A 14089-nucleotide genomic window follows, 5' to 3' on the forward strand; every position below is an offset into this window, starting at 1 on the left:
GGGGGGGGGAGCGCCGCGCTACGAGGGCCATGTATGCACGAGGAAGGATAATAATGATAATCTAGCGTTGATTTCAGGAAGATTCGACAATCAGGGGAAAAATGACAACGTGTTTAGTGTATTCCACTAAAACGCTATTATCGTGTCTTTTCCTGGGATTACTAAGAATCACCAAAACTATACTCATATTCAAAACGGTATAAAACGGAAATGTATTGATGAAAAACCATCTGTTTTGTGCATGTTGACTGGAAGCAACTCACTGACAATCGACGGGTGTATTAGACCCATAGCTATAATATAAGATATATTTTAAGCACTCGCAAATCTTGCAGTCTCCCCATTGATTAAAGCGATGGCGTTCTAGCGCCCCCCTGGCTCATTAAGCGATGACGCTGGATGAGTTAAAGGGGACATGTCTTGCTATTCCTTTCACTATTTGGGCAACTTTACACAATTCCTGTGAGTCTATGGAACACATCTGTAAAGTTAAAAAAAAAAGTCATTGTTTTGTATTTCTAATCAAGTACTCTAAAGCAGCATTTTTCCACTTCAAGATTTCAAGCTGTTTTGGGCTGGGCTCCGCCCATAAGCGCTTTGAGTGAGTCACCCACAGTCTGCACTGGCAGACAGAGAGAAATATAGAGAGATTGAGGGGGATACTAATGAATTTTGCCGCAGGGGGGCATAATCCCACGGGACAATGCATTGGTAACTTGTTTCAAATGACAATATATACCCCTGTGAATATTATTGCACGGATCGGAATACGGGTGCACGCGTGGGAGTGTGCACAATGATATTTTGCAGCAGGGAGAAGCCCCTGCCCAGCGTGCGTGGTTGTGTGTAAATGCTCGTGTCCCTCTCTCTCTCTCTCTCTCTCTCTCTCTCTCTCTCTCTCTCTCTCTCTCTCTCCCTCTCTATCTCTCTCTCCCTCTCTATCGCTCTCTCTCCCTCTCTCTCGCTCGCTCGTTCTCTGCTGTCTCTGTCGGCACCCCGCGCACGTCAACCCGTTTGAGGAAGTGTCAGTATTTCCACTCGCTCTGTTGTTGAGCGAATTGTTAATTGTGGGCGGTGACTACAACCAGTGCCTTACTCACGTCAGCAAAACAGTCAAATCAGAATGGCTTAGTTCAGTGAGGGAGGATCTTGTGAAGGATCTTGTAGACCCGATTGATACAAACCCCCATTGCTAGAAAACAATGCTAAATACTGGAAAAGGCCATTTATAAGACAGGGGACCTTTAAACAAGGTACAGACACACGCACACACACACACACACACACACACACACACACACACACACACACACACACACACACGCCCGCGCACACAATTTGACAATTTGACTGTCTTTCAGCTGCGTCCATCTTCTCAGTGAAGGACATCCAGCTTCAGAGAGACCCAGGGAAGAGGTCCTCAGTCTACCCAGAGACAGGTGAGTCAGCCAGGCCAGTGGGATAGCAGAGAGGTAGGGGGATGGAGGCCTGGAAACGAAAAAAAAATAAATAAAGAAAGTAATGAAGAAGATAAAAGAAGTGGGAGAAAGTGAGCTAAAAAAGAGTATTTGCTTTCTCTTTATCTCTCTGTCTGTGCCTTTCTTTCTTTCTTTCTTTCTTTCTTTCTTTCTTTCTTTCTTTCTTTCTTTCTTTCTTTCTTTCTTTCTTTCTTTCTTTCTTTCTTTCTTTCTTTTTCTCTCTGTCTACCAGTGTTGCTCTCTGTCACTCATGCCACTGTGTGATCATACATTATATGTCACACTCAGAGTCCCAGTCAGTCACCAAGCCATGCCTGGTTCACACAGCACCCACGGACACTGTACCTCTATACCCAATACCCTTCTCTACACCTTCTCCTACAGAGTACAGTGCAGTCGTAATGTCATAACCCATGCGTGAAATCATTCATAACCCTCCGACGAGATATCGATAGACCCATGAATAGTTGATTCAGTACTTCTCCTTTTCGTGGTTTAGCTCACGGCCTAATAGCTCCGTGTGAACCAGGCTAATGTGTACATAAGCACAGTGTTCATTAACACATTCGGGGCCATTGGGATTAGACGGGGCCCACGCTATACGGCCAGCATTTCAAAACAACCTTTCATTGTGCGTGAGGCTGTTTGTAGAGCTAAATCTATACTTTATATTATTGCTATCTGTCCATTCTCATTGTCAATTGACACTATAAACCGTCCCTTCAATATTCCTTAAATAAAAGAAAATGTATCAACACGTTCCCATTTTATAGCGTCTTGAATATGAACGTTATAGCAGAATGTTCTGGGGTATTTCCTGGAACGCGAGATATAGGCTGCTAAGCTAATAACGTTAAATCGAATGGCGTTTCGGCTATAGACAAGCTAGAGCTAAAACTCAAAATGCATATTGTCGGTATCATGGTCCACCATGAATGCATGAAAGGGGGATGAGAGCAAGGCCCAATCGGGCTGTAATTGATGTCAAATCGCTCTTACCTGTGGCCGGTTGGACTGCAAAAAGGATTTCCCAGTTATCGATCGCCATCTGGTAGATCCATATGTCCATTGGCTGATGATATATTCCTTTACTGCATACTGAATTCAGCGTCCCAAAAACTATTCCAGGCCATCGGCTACACGCATAGCTTTAGGCTAACAGAAAAGTTAATTCATAAAAAAAAAACTAAAAAATACACCGGTCTGTAACAGGGAACACTGCATTATCGAGACAGCGCCCCTACGAGGATCTGGCCGGTAATGCACTTTTCCGAATTCCAAGAGTAGGGTAAATCTGCAGTGCCGCTCGGTGACATTGAGTAGGATATTACAATGGAATAAAAGCCAAAACAACCTTGCCACGTATATATACGTGGTTGGCCCTTTAAGCATGGCGCCGAAACACGTATATATACGTGGTTGGCCCCGAATGTGTTAATGACATCTGCTTTGACGGACTTCAGTGGTTCTGTCTCTACCACTCTGTCTCATTCTCTCTGTGTTTCTCTCTTCCTCTCTCTCCTTATCCTCTCCTCTTTTTCTCCTTTCCATCTCCTTCCTCAACTCCTATATAACCCCCCCCCCCCTCTCCTTTACCCCTCCCCCAACCCTTAAAAAACAAAACAAAAAACAAAGGGGTGGCCCATAAGCTAGGCTCCGCCCCCTCGCAGTACTTCCAGAGAGAAACAGCCAATCCCAGGGCTCAGAGTCACGCTCTCTCCTCCCCTTCCACAGGCTGAGTGGCCCCTACCATTCTGGTAAATACACTCTCTATTCTAGCTCTTCTCTTTCTTCCGTTCAGTTCCTCTCTCTCTCTCTCTCTCTCTCTTCTTCTGCCTATCCCCTCGCTCATATTGTCTCCTCTGTAGTGTCCCAGATGTCCTGTTGTCTTGTACCAGCCCCACTCCACGTTTTACCTCGAATTAAGCTTCCGTTGCTGCATCCTCGTATTCCGTGCACCATATCAGGGTGATATATATATATGTATATATACTTTATATATATATTGCCAGGACCAGGTCATGCACTTATCCCTCACTCCTCTCGCGTTATCATTTCCTCCATCCCTCCCATTGTCATTTCTCTGCATTATGGGCCCTTGTAGCTCCTTGCTGGTCCCGTCTCTTGTTATGCATCCTGGCCAGCACCGTCCCTGCTTTCACTTCCTGTTTCTTTTTCTTGGAGTAAAAAAAACGAAAGACTCACTCCCATAGTTGTGTTCCAGGGGCTGATGATAAATATTTTTGTTTAGATTAGATTACATTCAAATGTATTGTCATTACGCAGCACAAGTACAGTACAACGAAAAACAAGTTTGGCATCCAACCAGAGTGCAAATATAACGGTAAAGTGCAACAGCAATAATGCAATATACAATGTACAGGTGATTAAACCGGGTACAGAATATACAAATTAGTACTACTGAGTGTAGTACTGATCAGATGTGTGTACAGAGTACACAGTAGTATAATATGTACAGTGATACAGGTGTAAATACAGTATAGTAGTAGCCAGCATTCTTCTGGGAATTATGTGAAGAGAATAGGGGGGGAAGACATTTTGATTGGCGTTTTTTCTTTTTTTTGTGTAGCTCTATTCAGGTTCCTTCAACGGGAGATGTAGACTTTGTGTTGAGCCTGTAAGTGTGTGTGTGTGTGTGTGTGTGTGTGTGTGTGTGTGTGTGTGTGTGTGTTTGTGCTGTGTGTGTTTGTGTGTATGTGTGTTTTGTGCTGTGTTTGTTTGTTTGTTTGTGTGTGTGTGTGTTTTGTGCTGTGTGTGTTTTGTGCTGTGTGTGTTTGTGTTGTGTGTATGTGTGTTTTGTGCTTTGTGTGTATGTGTGTTTTGTGCTGTGTGTGTTTGTGTGCAGTGGATCTCTCAGCATGGATTTGAAGTGTTTTACTGCGCAATTTAAGCGCTCCAGCTTAACAGTAAGTATGTTTCGGATCGAACCACAGGAGCAGGCGTCCGACACGGGAGATTAGCCGGCTTGACACGGCATCCTACGTTTTCAGTTTGGCATCCGGCATCCAGTTTAGCTTGTGTGCTAAATAAACCTTGACTTACCGTTAAGATACTCTACACACTGTCTGCCACTGGCATGAGGTGGACTTTTCTGCATACCTGCTTGTATGAGCGTGTGTGTCTGTGTGTATGTGTGTGTCCATCAGATCTAAACTATTCTCTCTCTCTCTCTTTCTCCCTCTCTTTCTCCCTCTCTCTCCCTCTCAGCCCAGGGGAAGAGTAGGAGGCAGAGTGTGTTGTTTTAGTGTTAGCGGGACGCTGAGGTGAGGCAGAGATACACGCATCAACCCTGCCACACACACACACACACACGCACTCACACTCGCACCGGAAGGAGAGATACACACACCCTGCCACACACACACACACGCACTCACACCCGCACCCGAAGGAGAGATACACACACCCTGCCACACACACACACACGCACTCACACCCGCACCCGAAGGAGAGATGCACACACCCTGCCACACACACACACACACACACACACACACACACACGGAAGGAGAAACAAGAAAAATACACACTACTACTATAAAAACAAAAGCTACACAAGAACTAAAGACTGAAGAATTCTTACTTGAGGACAAAAAAAAGGCGACTCGACACTAAAGGACGGAGAGGAGACGGGAGGAGAGGATGAAGATGACCTTGGCCAATCTGCCAAGGAAGAGGAGGAGGAGAGGAGAGGAGAGACTCTCTCCTTGCTGCTACTATTACTGCCCAGAAGAGGGCGCCACTTGAGTTGGTTTGAACAGGACTTGCTGTATCAGTAAGCTGTGAGGAGGACGGGGAGCACAGAGAGAGCACCCCCCGCGCGTTGAGAGTGGGCATGTTTTGAGAAGGAAGGAAAGAGAGCGGAATTCTCAGAATTCCCTCTTTTTTTGTCCTGTTCTTTCTTTATTGGACTGTTGTTGTACATAAGAGACTAAGCTGTAGAACTCTTGCTTTTTTTCTTTTTTTTTTATATCACGCCTCAGCCTAAATCCCAAATTCTAAAAGAAATGTTGCACCTAAACCATTGCCTAACCTCTTGACCCCTTTATTACATAGTCATTAACAGCAGACACTCAAACGCACACACACTCACAGTCACACGTACATGCACACAGTAAAAAATACATGCACACAAAAACACACACACACACACACACATGCAGACACATGTACATGCACACAGGAACAAATACGTGCACACACACACACACACACACACACACACACACACACACTCTTGGTTCACTTGAGCGTTAGCATGTGTAGACTTGCTATCATTGGAGTTTACAGAGATAAGCTTTAGCACCTTATTGTCCCATAGAGGTTAGAGGGTGGCTGTCATTTACTTGACCTCATCTGTCACTCAGGCAGAGTAGGACGCAAAGAAGTACACACTAGGAATTAGAAATGCAACACTAACCCACTCATAGGAAAGTGGACAGAGGTGAGCACCTCGACACGACGGAACTCCATTGCCCTCGCTCTCTCTCTCCACCCTGCAGTGGAGTCGTACGCCCCCCGCGATTCGCCGAACGATCGCACGTGGTGACAGTGTTGTTGTTCTTCTCACACACCGTAAAGGCTATAGTAGACCCCCCCCCCCCCCCCCTCCCGGTTCAGAGAGCGCCTAGAACACGAGGACGAGTCGCAGCCCCTCCTCCTCACGGAGTTAAGAGTGCCGGTAGACGACGCTCCTCCGGGCGGCAGCGTGGTTTTTCTCCTGGCAAGGGGTCGACCAGTGGGAGGCGTCGCCGCGACAACCGGGGAAGACGACGAGGACACTTCTACCGCGGTGCAACCCGTTTCTCTCTCTCTCTCTCTCTCTCCCGCTGGTAAAAACAGGGGGATGGCGTTTTGGAAAAGGGTTCTACGCCTGCGGCGCCCGACTCGGCCTGGTCTTATCGTTCTTCTAGGAAGCAACACTGTAGGAACCCAGAGGGACAGAGGATGTGTACAGAGATCCACCTGCTCATCCTCAGACCCCCCCCCCACCCCCCCACCCTTCCTCGTTATGCCTTGACTCTGACGTTGTCTTGAGTTGTTTGTGTACTGTAGCATTGATGTACAAGTGTTAACGCTGAACCGTTTCTCTTTGCACCTAATTTGACCTCCTTAGATCCTGAGTAAACCCAACCCCCCCCCCCCCTCCTTCTCCTGATACAGATATTTGACTTTTTTTTTTTATCTGTAATATATGCTCATTCTTTTTACACTTTAAGTAATAATTATGTCAGAAGCAATGATATCCCAGGATGCCGTTCTCACAGTCTTGTCTGCGTCCCGTCAATCCAACGAGGGCAGCTGTCGACTTGACGACCGGGGACGTGTTGCACATTCCTTGAGCTCAGGACTTATGGGTAGCGTAGTTTCTGTGGATGATGTTGTGAGGTAAGTTACAGCGGGTCTTGTATGTTTCCCCCAGTAGAGCAGGGTATGTCGATGGCCGCGGTTTAGGCCCCCTTTTTTTCTTTTTTTTTTAAAGTAGGCTCACACTGTATGTGGACAATAATGATGATACTTGTTTACGGAATCAACCCCCCCCCCCCCCCCCCCCCTGTCGGCCCGTCTGTCAGTCATTCTCTGTCGGTTGCTGTTCAGACACTTGAAACGCGGTTCTTGATTCGTCATCCCTTTTCGAGCATGTTTGTGTAATGAACACAGGTGTTGATGCTGGTATGTGAAATAGCGACTGTGTTGTTGTCGCACTCGAAGAGACCGTGGGTATAGGCTCTACTTGCTGCACTCGAAGAGACCGTGTGCATAGGCTCTACTTGCTGCACTCGAAGAGACCGTGTGTATAGGCTCTACTTGCTGCACTCGAAGAGACCGTGTGCATAGGCTCTACTTGCTGCACTCGAAGAGACCGTGTGCATAGGCTCTACTTGCTGCACTCGAAGAGACCGTGTGCATAGGCTCTACTTGCTGCACTCGAAGAGACCGTGTGCATAGGCTCTACTTGCTGCCGACCGTGTGTATAGGCTCTACTTGCTGCACTCGAAGAGACCGTGTGTATAGGCTCTACTTGCTGCACTCGAAGAGACCGTGTGTATAGGCTCTACTTGCTGCACTCGAAGAGACCGTGTGTATAGGCTCTACTTGCTGCACTCGAAGAGACCGTGTGTATAGGCTCTACTTGCTGCACTCGAAGAGACCGTGTGTATAGGCTCTACTTGCTGCACTCGAAGAGACCGTGTGTATAGGCTCTACTTGCTGCACTCGAAGAGACCGTGTGTATAGGCTCTACTTGCTGCACTCGAAGAGACCGTGTGTATAGGCTCTACTTGCTGCACTCGAAGAGACCGTGTGTATAGGCTCTACTTGCTGCACTCGAAGAGACCGTGTGCATAGGCTCTACTTGCTGCCGACCGTGTGTATAGGCTCTACTTGCTGCACTCGAAGAGACCGTGTGTATAGGCTCTACTTGCTGCACTCGAAGAGACCGTGTGTATAGGCTCTACTTGCTGCACTCGAAGAGGCCGTGGGTATAGGCTCTACTTGCTGCCCATTTCAAACCTAGTTCTCTAAAGAGATGGCGAGTCGGAGCGTTGTGTGCATGCATAGTTAAAGACTATGTAGAGACTCAGTTGTAGGCTACAGTACATTCGGGCGATGAGCCCGATATCAGATTCACATTCAAAGTGATTTGGATTTGACGTAAAAAAAAAAAAAAAAAAATCAGAAAGAAAGAACACTTATATTGTTCTTCATTCAAAGGGGTCATTTATTTGGAGGAGATGACCTGCCTTATAGCTGTTCTCACAGTAAACACTGTATTGACCTACAGTGGTTATCCATCACAGCTAAGACTCAAACAAAACTTGAAACTTGAACTCGACAACAAAACAATCGGGTTTCCTTAACAGCGATTCAGAAATCTGCAATACTTCATTGTTGGGACCAGACACTTCTGTTCTGATTCAAACTTCCAAAACTGTATAACAGAAATAAAGGATTCATTTAAAAAAAAAATTAAATAAAGGAAAACCTTTGTTTAGTCTATATAACTAGCACTATAGCCTAGAGAGCTATTCAACGCAACGTAAAGCACTCCTATACACTGTTGTCTGGTCAGTTTACCAGAGACAACAGGACCTAAGGAACATAGTTTAGGAACTAAGACACAGATCCCAGAACAGCTGTTTTACATACCAGTCTGTCAACATGTACACTAAAGCCATTTACTCTACCTGTGACATGGCTAAGTAGGTATAGCATGAATACAAGTTTTCTGTTCAACCAGACACTGATCTGGGGTCACTTTTGCGTCTCTCCTCCATGGGTTTGGATGTGGCACTAGTGGTCCTAGACCTGTGCCTGTCGGAATGACGTAAGAGTGAGAGAGTATGTAGCATGTACATAGATGATCGACCCGACCCTGTATATACAAAAGTGTACAGGTTTGATACGGCTATAATCATAGCAATATTTCTGTATTAATCGAGAGAAAAAAGAAAAACAAGCCGAGGTAGCTGGATGATTATGATGATTACTTTTGTGTTCATTTAGAGTGATGGGGGGAATGACTGTGAATGATCACACTGTGACACTTGACCAAAATGATCAGTTAAAAATGTTTTTGGGGGTCGTTCAACATGCTGATCCAAAAGGCTGGGGGGGGGGGGGGGCTAAAGAGGGTAATAGAACATGATGATTATTTTGAATTTCACCAATGAAAGCCATAACGCTCAGAGGAACACGACATAGGCTTGTTTGTGTGTGAGATGAAGTGTGTACCATGTTTGAGCACAGACCTTGAAAAGCAGAATGGTTGTGTACACCTAATAAATGATAATAAAAAATAAATACAACCATTGGATTGCTTATTTCTTGCCGTGAAATCCTTTGAGTTACTTTGCAATCCTGCGCTACCAGTGTCATCATCATTATGAACCGCATTTGAATGCCGTCTTGACCATATGGTCTTGACAGTCTAGTCCAGTGCTTCTCTACCTTTTTTCGTGTCAAGGACTCCTGAATTTGTACACATTAGCGTCCTCCATTTGATTTTGTTTCAGATTTTTGGTTAGCGATTTGGGTTCAGAATCAATTCCACAGCTGTCTGTACTGTAGTTAGTTGTCTATTATTCTCTCGTTGGGCTCAACTTCTGGTGAATGAAATGGTGAAATTGGTACACTGAGAACCACTGGCCTAGTAGTCCTATAGAGCCCTCTAGTGGAGGTTTGATGGATTGAAAACTTTATTAACAGATTGCAGAATGGGTACAATACTGTACGGCTCAATACAAACAACTGCTACGAGGATGCAGACCAGAAAAAACACTTTTGTCTTGTTTACATCAGGGTCCTCCATTTTCAATTCATCAGGACATTTATGACATACAAGATGTACAAATATACAGTACTGTGTAAGAAAAAAAAGATAAGAAAAATATATACATCCGAAGGGGAAGAAACTAGATTGGAGGGGGGGGGGGGGGGATTTGGACATTTACTGGGGCCAGTTTCTTTTTTCTTTTTTTTTTAAATCTTTCCCCCCCTCCTTTTTCCTCCGTTTTTCTCCCATCCCAATGTTAGTCATTATGCCAATTCCCAATCCCCTTCCTGGTCGCGTCTACCTTAATGATAAGCAAGCAGTGCAAAAATGCGGAAGCATTCGTCACCGCACGCCACTACGGTAAAGCGCCTTTCTTTTCAGGCCCGCTTTGGGAGCTGTCGCGCGGAAATAGGCTGTCTATTGCCATTCTCTTTGACAAACTCTAACCTTAACCAGCTCCTTAACAGCGCCTAAACTTAACCGTTCTAACCTTAACCAACTCCGAAACAATGCCTAACCTTAACCTTAACCTTAACCATGCCTAACCTTAACCATAGAAAGAATATTGCCATTCTCTTTGACAAACTCTAACCTTAACCAGCTCCTTAACAGCGCCTAAACTTAACCGTTCTAACCTTAACCAACTCCGAAACAATGCCTAACCTTAACCTTAACCTTAACCATGCCTAACCTTAACCGGCGAAAGAATACACGTTAAAAAAAAATCACGTTAAAAAAAATATATTTTATGGGATTCGAACTCGCCAGCAAACGAGCTGTAGGATCCACAGCCATGCAGTGTTGCCAATTGAGCTATTTCTCGATACTGAATAAGGGGCGGTGACTTATATATATTGAGCTCCGCTCGTGTCGAACCAAGGCGGGATCTCATGCGCATGCGCGGGCACCTCGCGCGAGCACGCCGGCGCACGCACGCACCTGAGCGAGCACGCCGCCGCCGGTGCACGCACCTGGGCGCTGGGCGGCGGAAAATGAAAGGCGCATTACCGCACGCCACTACGGTAGAATGCTTCCGCATTCTTGCACTGCTTGCTTATCATTAAGGAACAGGCTCGCTGCGCACCTACCCCCTACAGTCGGTCTGGGAGAGTGGAGGCTATCACATGCTTCCTCCGACACATGTGTAGCCAATCAACCGCTTCTTTTCACCGCTTCTTTTCACCTGGCAGCGCGGACTCTCACTGGGGGAGTGTAACATGTGGAAGGATCACACTACCCCCCTTAGATCCTTTCCTCGCTGAGCAGGTGCCCCGACCGAACTGTAGGAGTCGCTGTTTACAACGACCAGGACCCACCCACGGCTTTCCCACCCTCTAACACTGCCAATTGTGTTAGTACGACGGCCGGCCAGTTTCTAATTGCAGCCACCCGTAAGTGCTCTTTGAGCGATTTTGAAGGAGGGTAGGGATGCACATTCTTTTACGGCTGTGGGTAGGGCGTTCCACATTATTGTGGCATAATTGCGAAACGTGTTTAGTCCCTTGTTTGAGCCGAATCTGGTTCAGGTTTGTGAACATGCACATTCAAAACATTCAGTTTAATCTACATCTGTGAACATGCACATTCAAAACATTCAGTTTAGTCTATATCTGAACATGCACATTCAAAACATTCAGTGTTTGTGAACACAATGTTTGAACATGCACATTCAGTTTAGTCAATGTTTGAACATGCACATTCAGTTTAGTCAATGTTTGAACATGCACATTCAGTTTAGTCAATGTTTGAACATGCACATTCAGTTTAGTCAATGTTTGAACATGCACACTCAGAACATTCAGTGTAGTCTATATCTGTGAACATGCATTCAAAACATTCATTGTTTGTGAACGTGCACATTCAGTTTAGACAATGGTGGAACAAACTGCGCACCACAGTTAGGACAGCCGAAACCCGTCCAATCTTTCGCCGTCGACTAAAGACGCACTTCTTCAACCATTATCTGAAATAAAAAATAAAAATAAATCTAACCCTAACCTTATTGTCATGCACTTGTCCTAATATACTAACCTACACTGTAGCAACACTTTGATGAACATTGTTACTCAGCTGATAGATTTGTGCCCTTCCTGATGACTTGTAAGTCACTTTGGATAAAAGCGTCAGCTAAATGACTAAATGTAAACATTTTAATGTAAATGTAGTCAATGTTTGTGAACATGCACATTCAGTTTAGTCCATGTTTGAACATGCACATTCAGTTTAGTCAATGTTTGAACATGCACATTCAGTTTAGTCAATGTTTGATTATTTTTTTTTATCTCATTCATTCCATAAGAACGTAGAATAAACATTTACAGACTTTTTTTCTCAATGGTCCATTTGCATGTTCTTGGTATCTGATTCTAGGGACATCTATGGATCTCAGGGAATGTATTCCCAGTGTCAGAAATATTGTGTCTGTTACTAGGCTTGACTCAATTGTAATGAACCAAATGAGAATATCAATTCTATTTAAAATTTAAAAAATTATCTTTGACTGAATAACACCATGCTAAAATTGACCAGACCTGAAAAATCTAAGCTAATGAATAAAGGGAAGATGATTAAACAGAAGGTTTTGTAGATACAGTACATGCTATTTGAAATATGATTATAGAATATCAGGCCTATAAATTAACTTATTATGGCCAAGTCGCACATCTATGGATCGGGCCAAATCTCCCCTTTGAGAAGCAGCCGGAGGTAAGTCAGTACTGGAAGACAACTGATATCCCCAGTTCAAAAGGTAGGCGATACTGCCACCTGGCGGGATTCGATCGCCATTGCAATTCCAACGTAGGCAGCTGTGCCAGGGAGCTCCGAGCGAGTGTTCAGAACGGGGATCAAAAGAAAGAAATATCAAATGAACTAAAAACGAGATCTCGTTTTTGGCGCTCAAGCGTTGGCGACGAAACACTAGCAACTTCAGAGGCCAGAGGGTGGGACCTATAAACACATGAAGGGTGCCGTGACTGAAAAAATGGTTGAGAAACGTGTGGCTCTTTGTGGTACCTACCACAGTAATTTTTGTGGCTGTTCATCTCCGACTGGTTGACCCCCCTGGTTTAGAGTGTATACGTTTAGTGTTTAAGGACACAGATTTGGTGCAAAATCTGGTGCATTTTGACTTTAAATTGATAAATCATTGATTTGGTATCAAAAGCCGTTGACAGATTCTGTAAGAATTTTATTTTAGTGATTGGATGGTGAGCACTTCTGTTTTGGAAATTGCTCAGAAACCTTAACACAATTTTCCTGAATGATCGGGGCCCTGTTCCTCGTACCTGGCTGAGTTAGCCGGATAATTTTCAGCATAGCTTGACTTAAGCCAGACATTTCCATTCCCGACGTCGGATTTTCTAAATATCTATGGTAACAGATCAGAAAGTTTTAACCTGCTCCAGAGCAGGGTTTAGTTCAGTTAGCTCGATAAACCTGCATGGATCCCATTATACCATTCTGAATTATGTTTTTGTGCTTTGTTTTTCTAGAGGGGGCTTTTGAAATGTAAAATAATAAGACATAAAATGCTGATAATAAATCATATTCAGCCTATAGATTTACTTTGTCCTAAATAATGCACGTCATATTTATATGGATATGGCGCTGGCGCGTCGCGACACACAAGTGGTTATTTTAATAACGCGGAGCATTGCAAATGTGAATCCCGCAGGGATATTTTTAATGAATGAAACCTATCGGGCGTTTGGCTCTGATTAGTTTCATATTCTCGGCTGTGGATGTATTTGCTTAACGGAGCGCCCGGATTGTGTTTCATTCAAGCATAAATTGAAGCGTCTTTATGGACGGTGGATTATGAATTACGAGGAATCTGAATCTGTGGATTGTTTAATTGTATCCAGTGGCGGCTCTACCACTAGGGGCGCTCGGGCGCCGCCCCCCCTGTGCTCCTACCCTGGTTATATGAGAGAACAAGAAAAATAAGTTTAGTTTTTTGTTTTAAAGCCCTATAAATAATATAAACATGTTTAAAATTTAATAATATTTACTCATTTTAAGTATGTTTGTGTTTCCAATGCACAATATAACGTTATTATATTAAAAAAAAATACTCGTTTTCTTGAACAGGAAGTGACTCACCTTTCTTTTTTTTAATTATTTTTTTGTATTTCTCGGCCCGGGCTAGACGCGATAGCGCTCTGAGTGCGCGTCACGGTTTGATCGCTGTATCACGCGCAGCCAATCAGTGCGTAACGCGTTGTGCGTTGAAATATGACTATTATGTTGGAATCCGGGCGTGATTTGAAGCGGTCTAGCCAGTAGCGTCAAGAATTTCTGTAGCCGCATTTCG

The 14089-nt window shown here is 44.5% G+C and overlaps 1 protein-coding gene across 1 annotated transcript in view; it reads left to right on the forward strand.

The window, feature by feature from the left end:
- LOC311244132 (cyclin-dependent kinase 17-like) overlaps positions 1-8223 on the forward strand; it is a 51343-nt gene extending 43120 nt beyond the window's left edge. Inside the window, exons 14-15 of the mRNA XM_084333542.1 lie at positions 1362-1439; positions 4707-8223. Coding sequence (XP_084189668.1) covers positions 1362-1439; positions 4707-4744 — 116 coding nt within the window. The 3' untranslated portion in view covers positions 4745-8223. The remainder of the gene's footprint in view (positions 1-1361; positions 1440-4706) is intronic.
- Positions 8224-14089: the final 5866 nt, after the last annotated feature.

This window comes from Notolepis coatsorum, assembly GCF_963971535.1.
Source record: "Notolepis coatsorum genome assembly, chromosome: 17".
NCBI lineage: Eukaryota > Metazoa > Chordata > Actinopteri > Aulopiformes > Paralepididae > Notolepis > Notolepis coatsorum.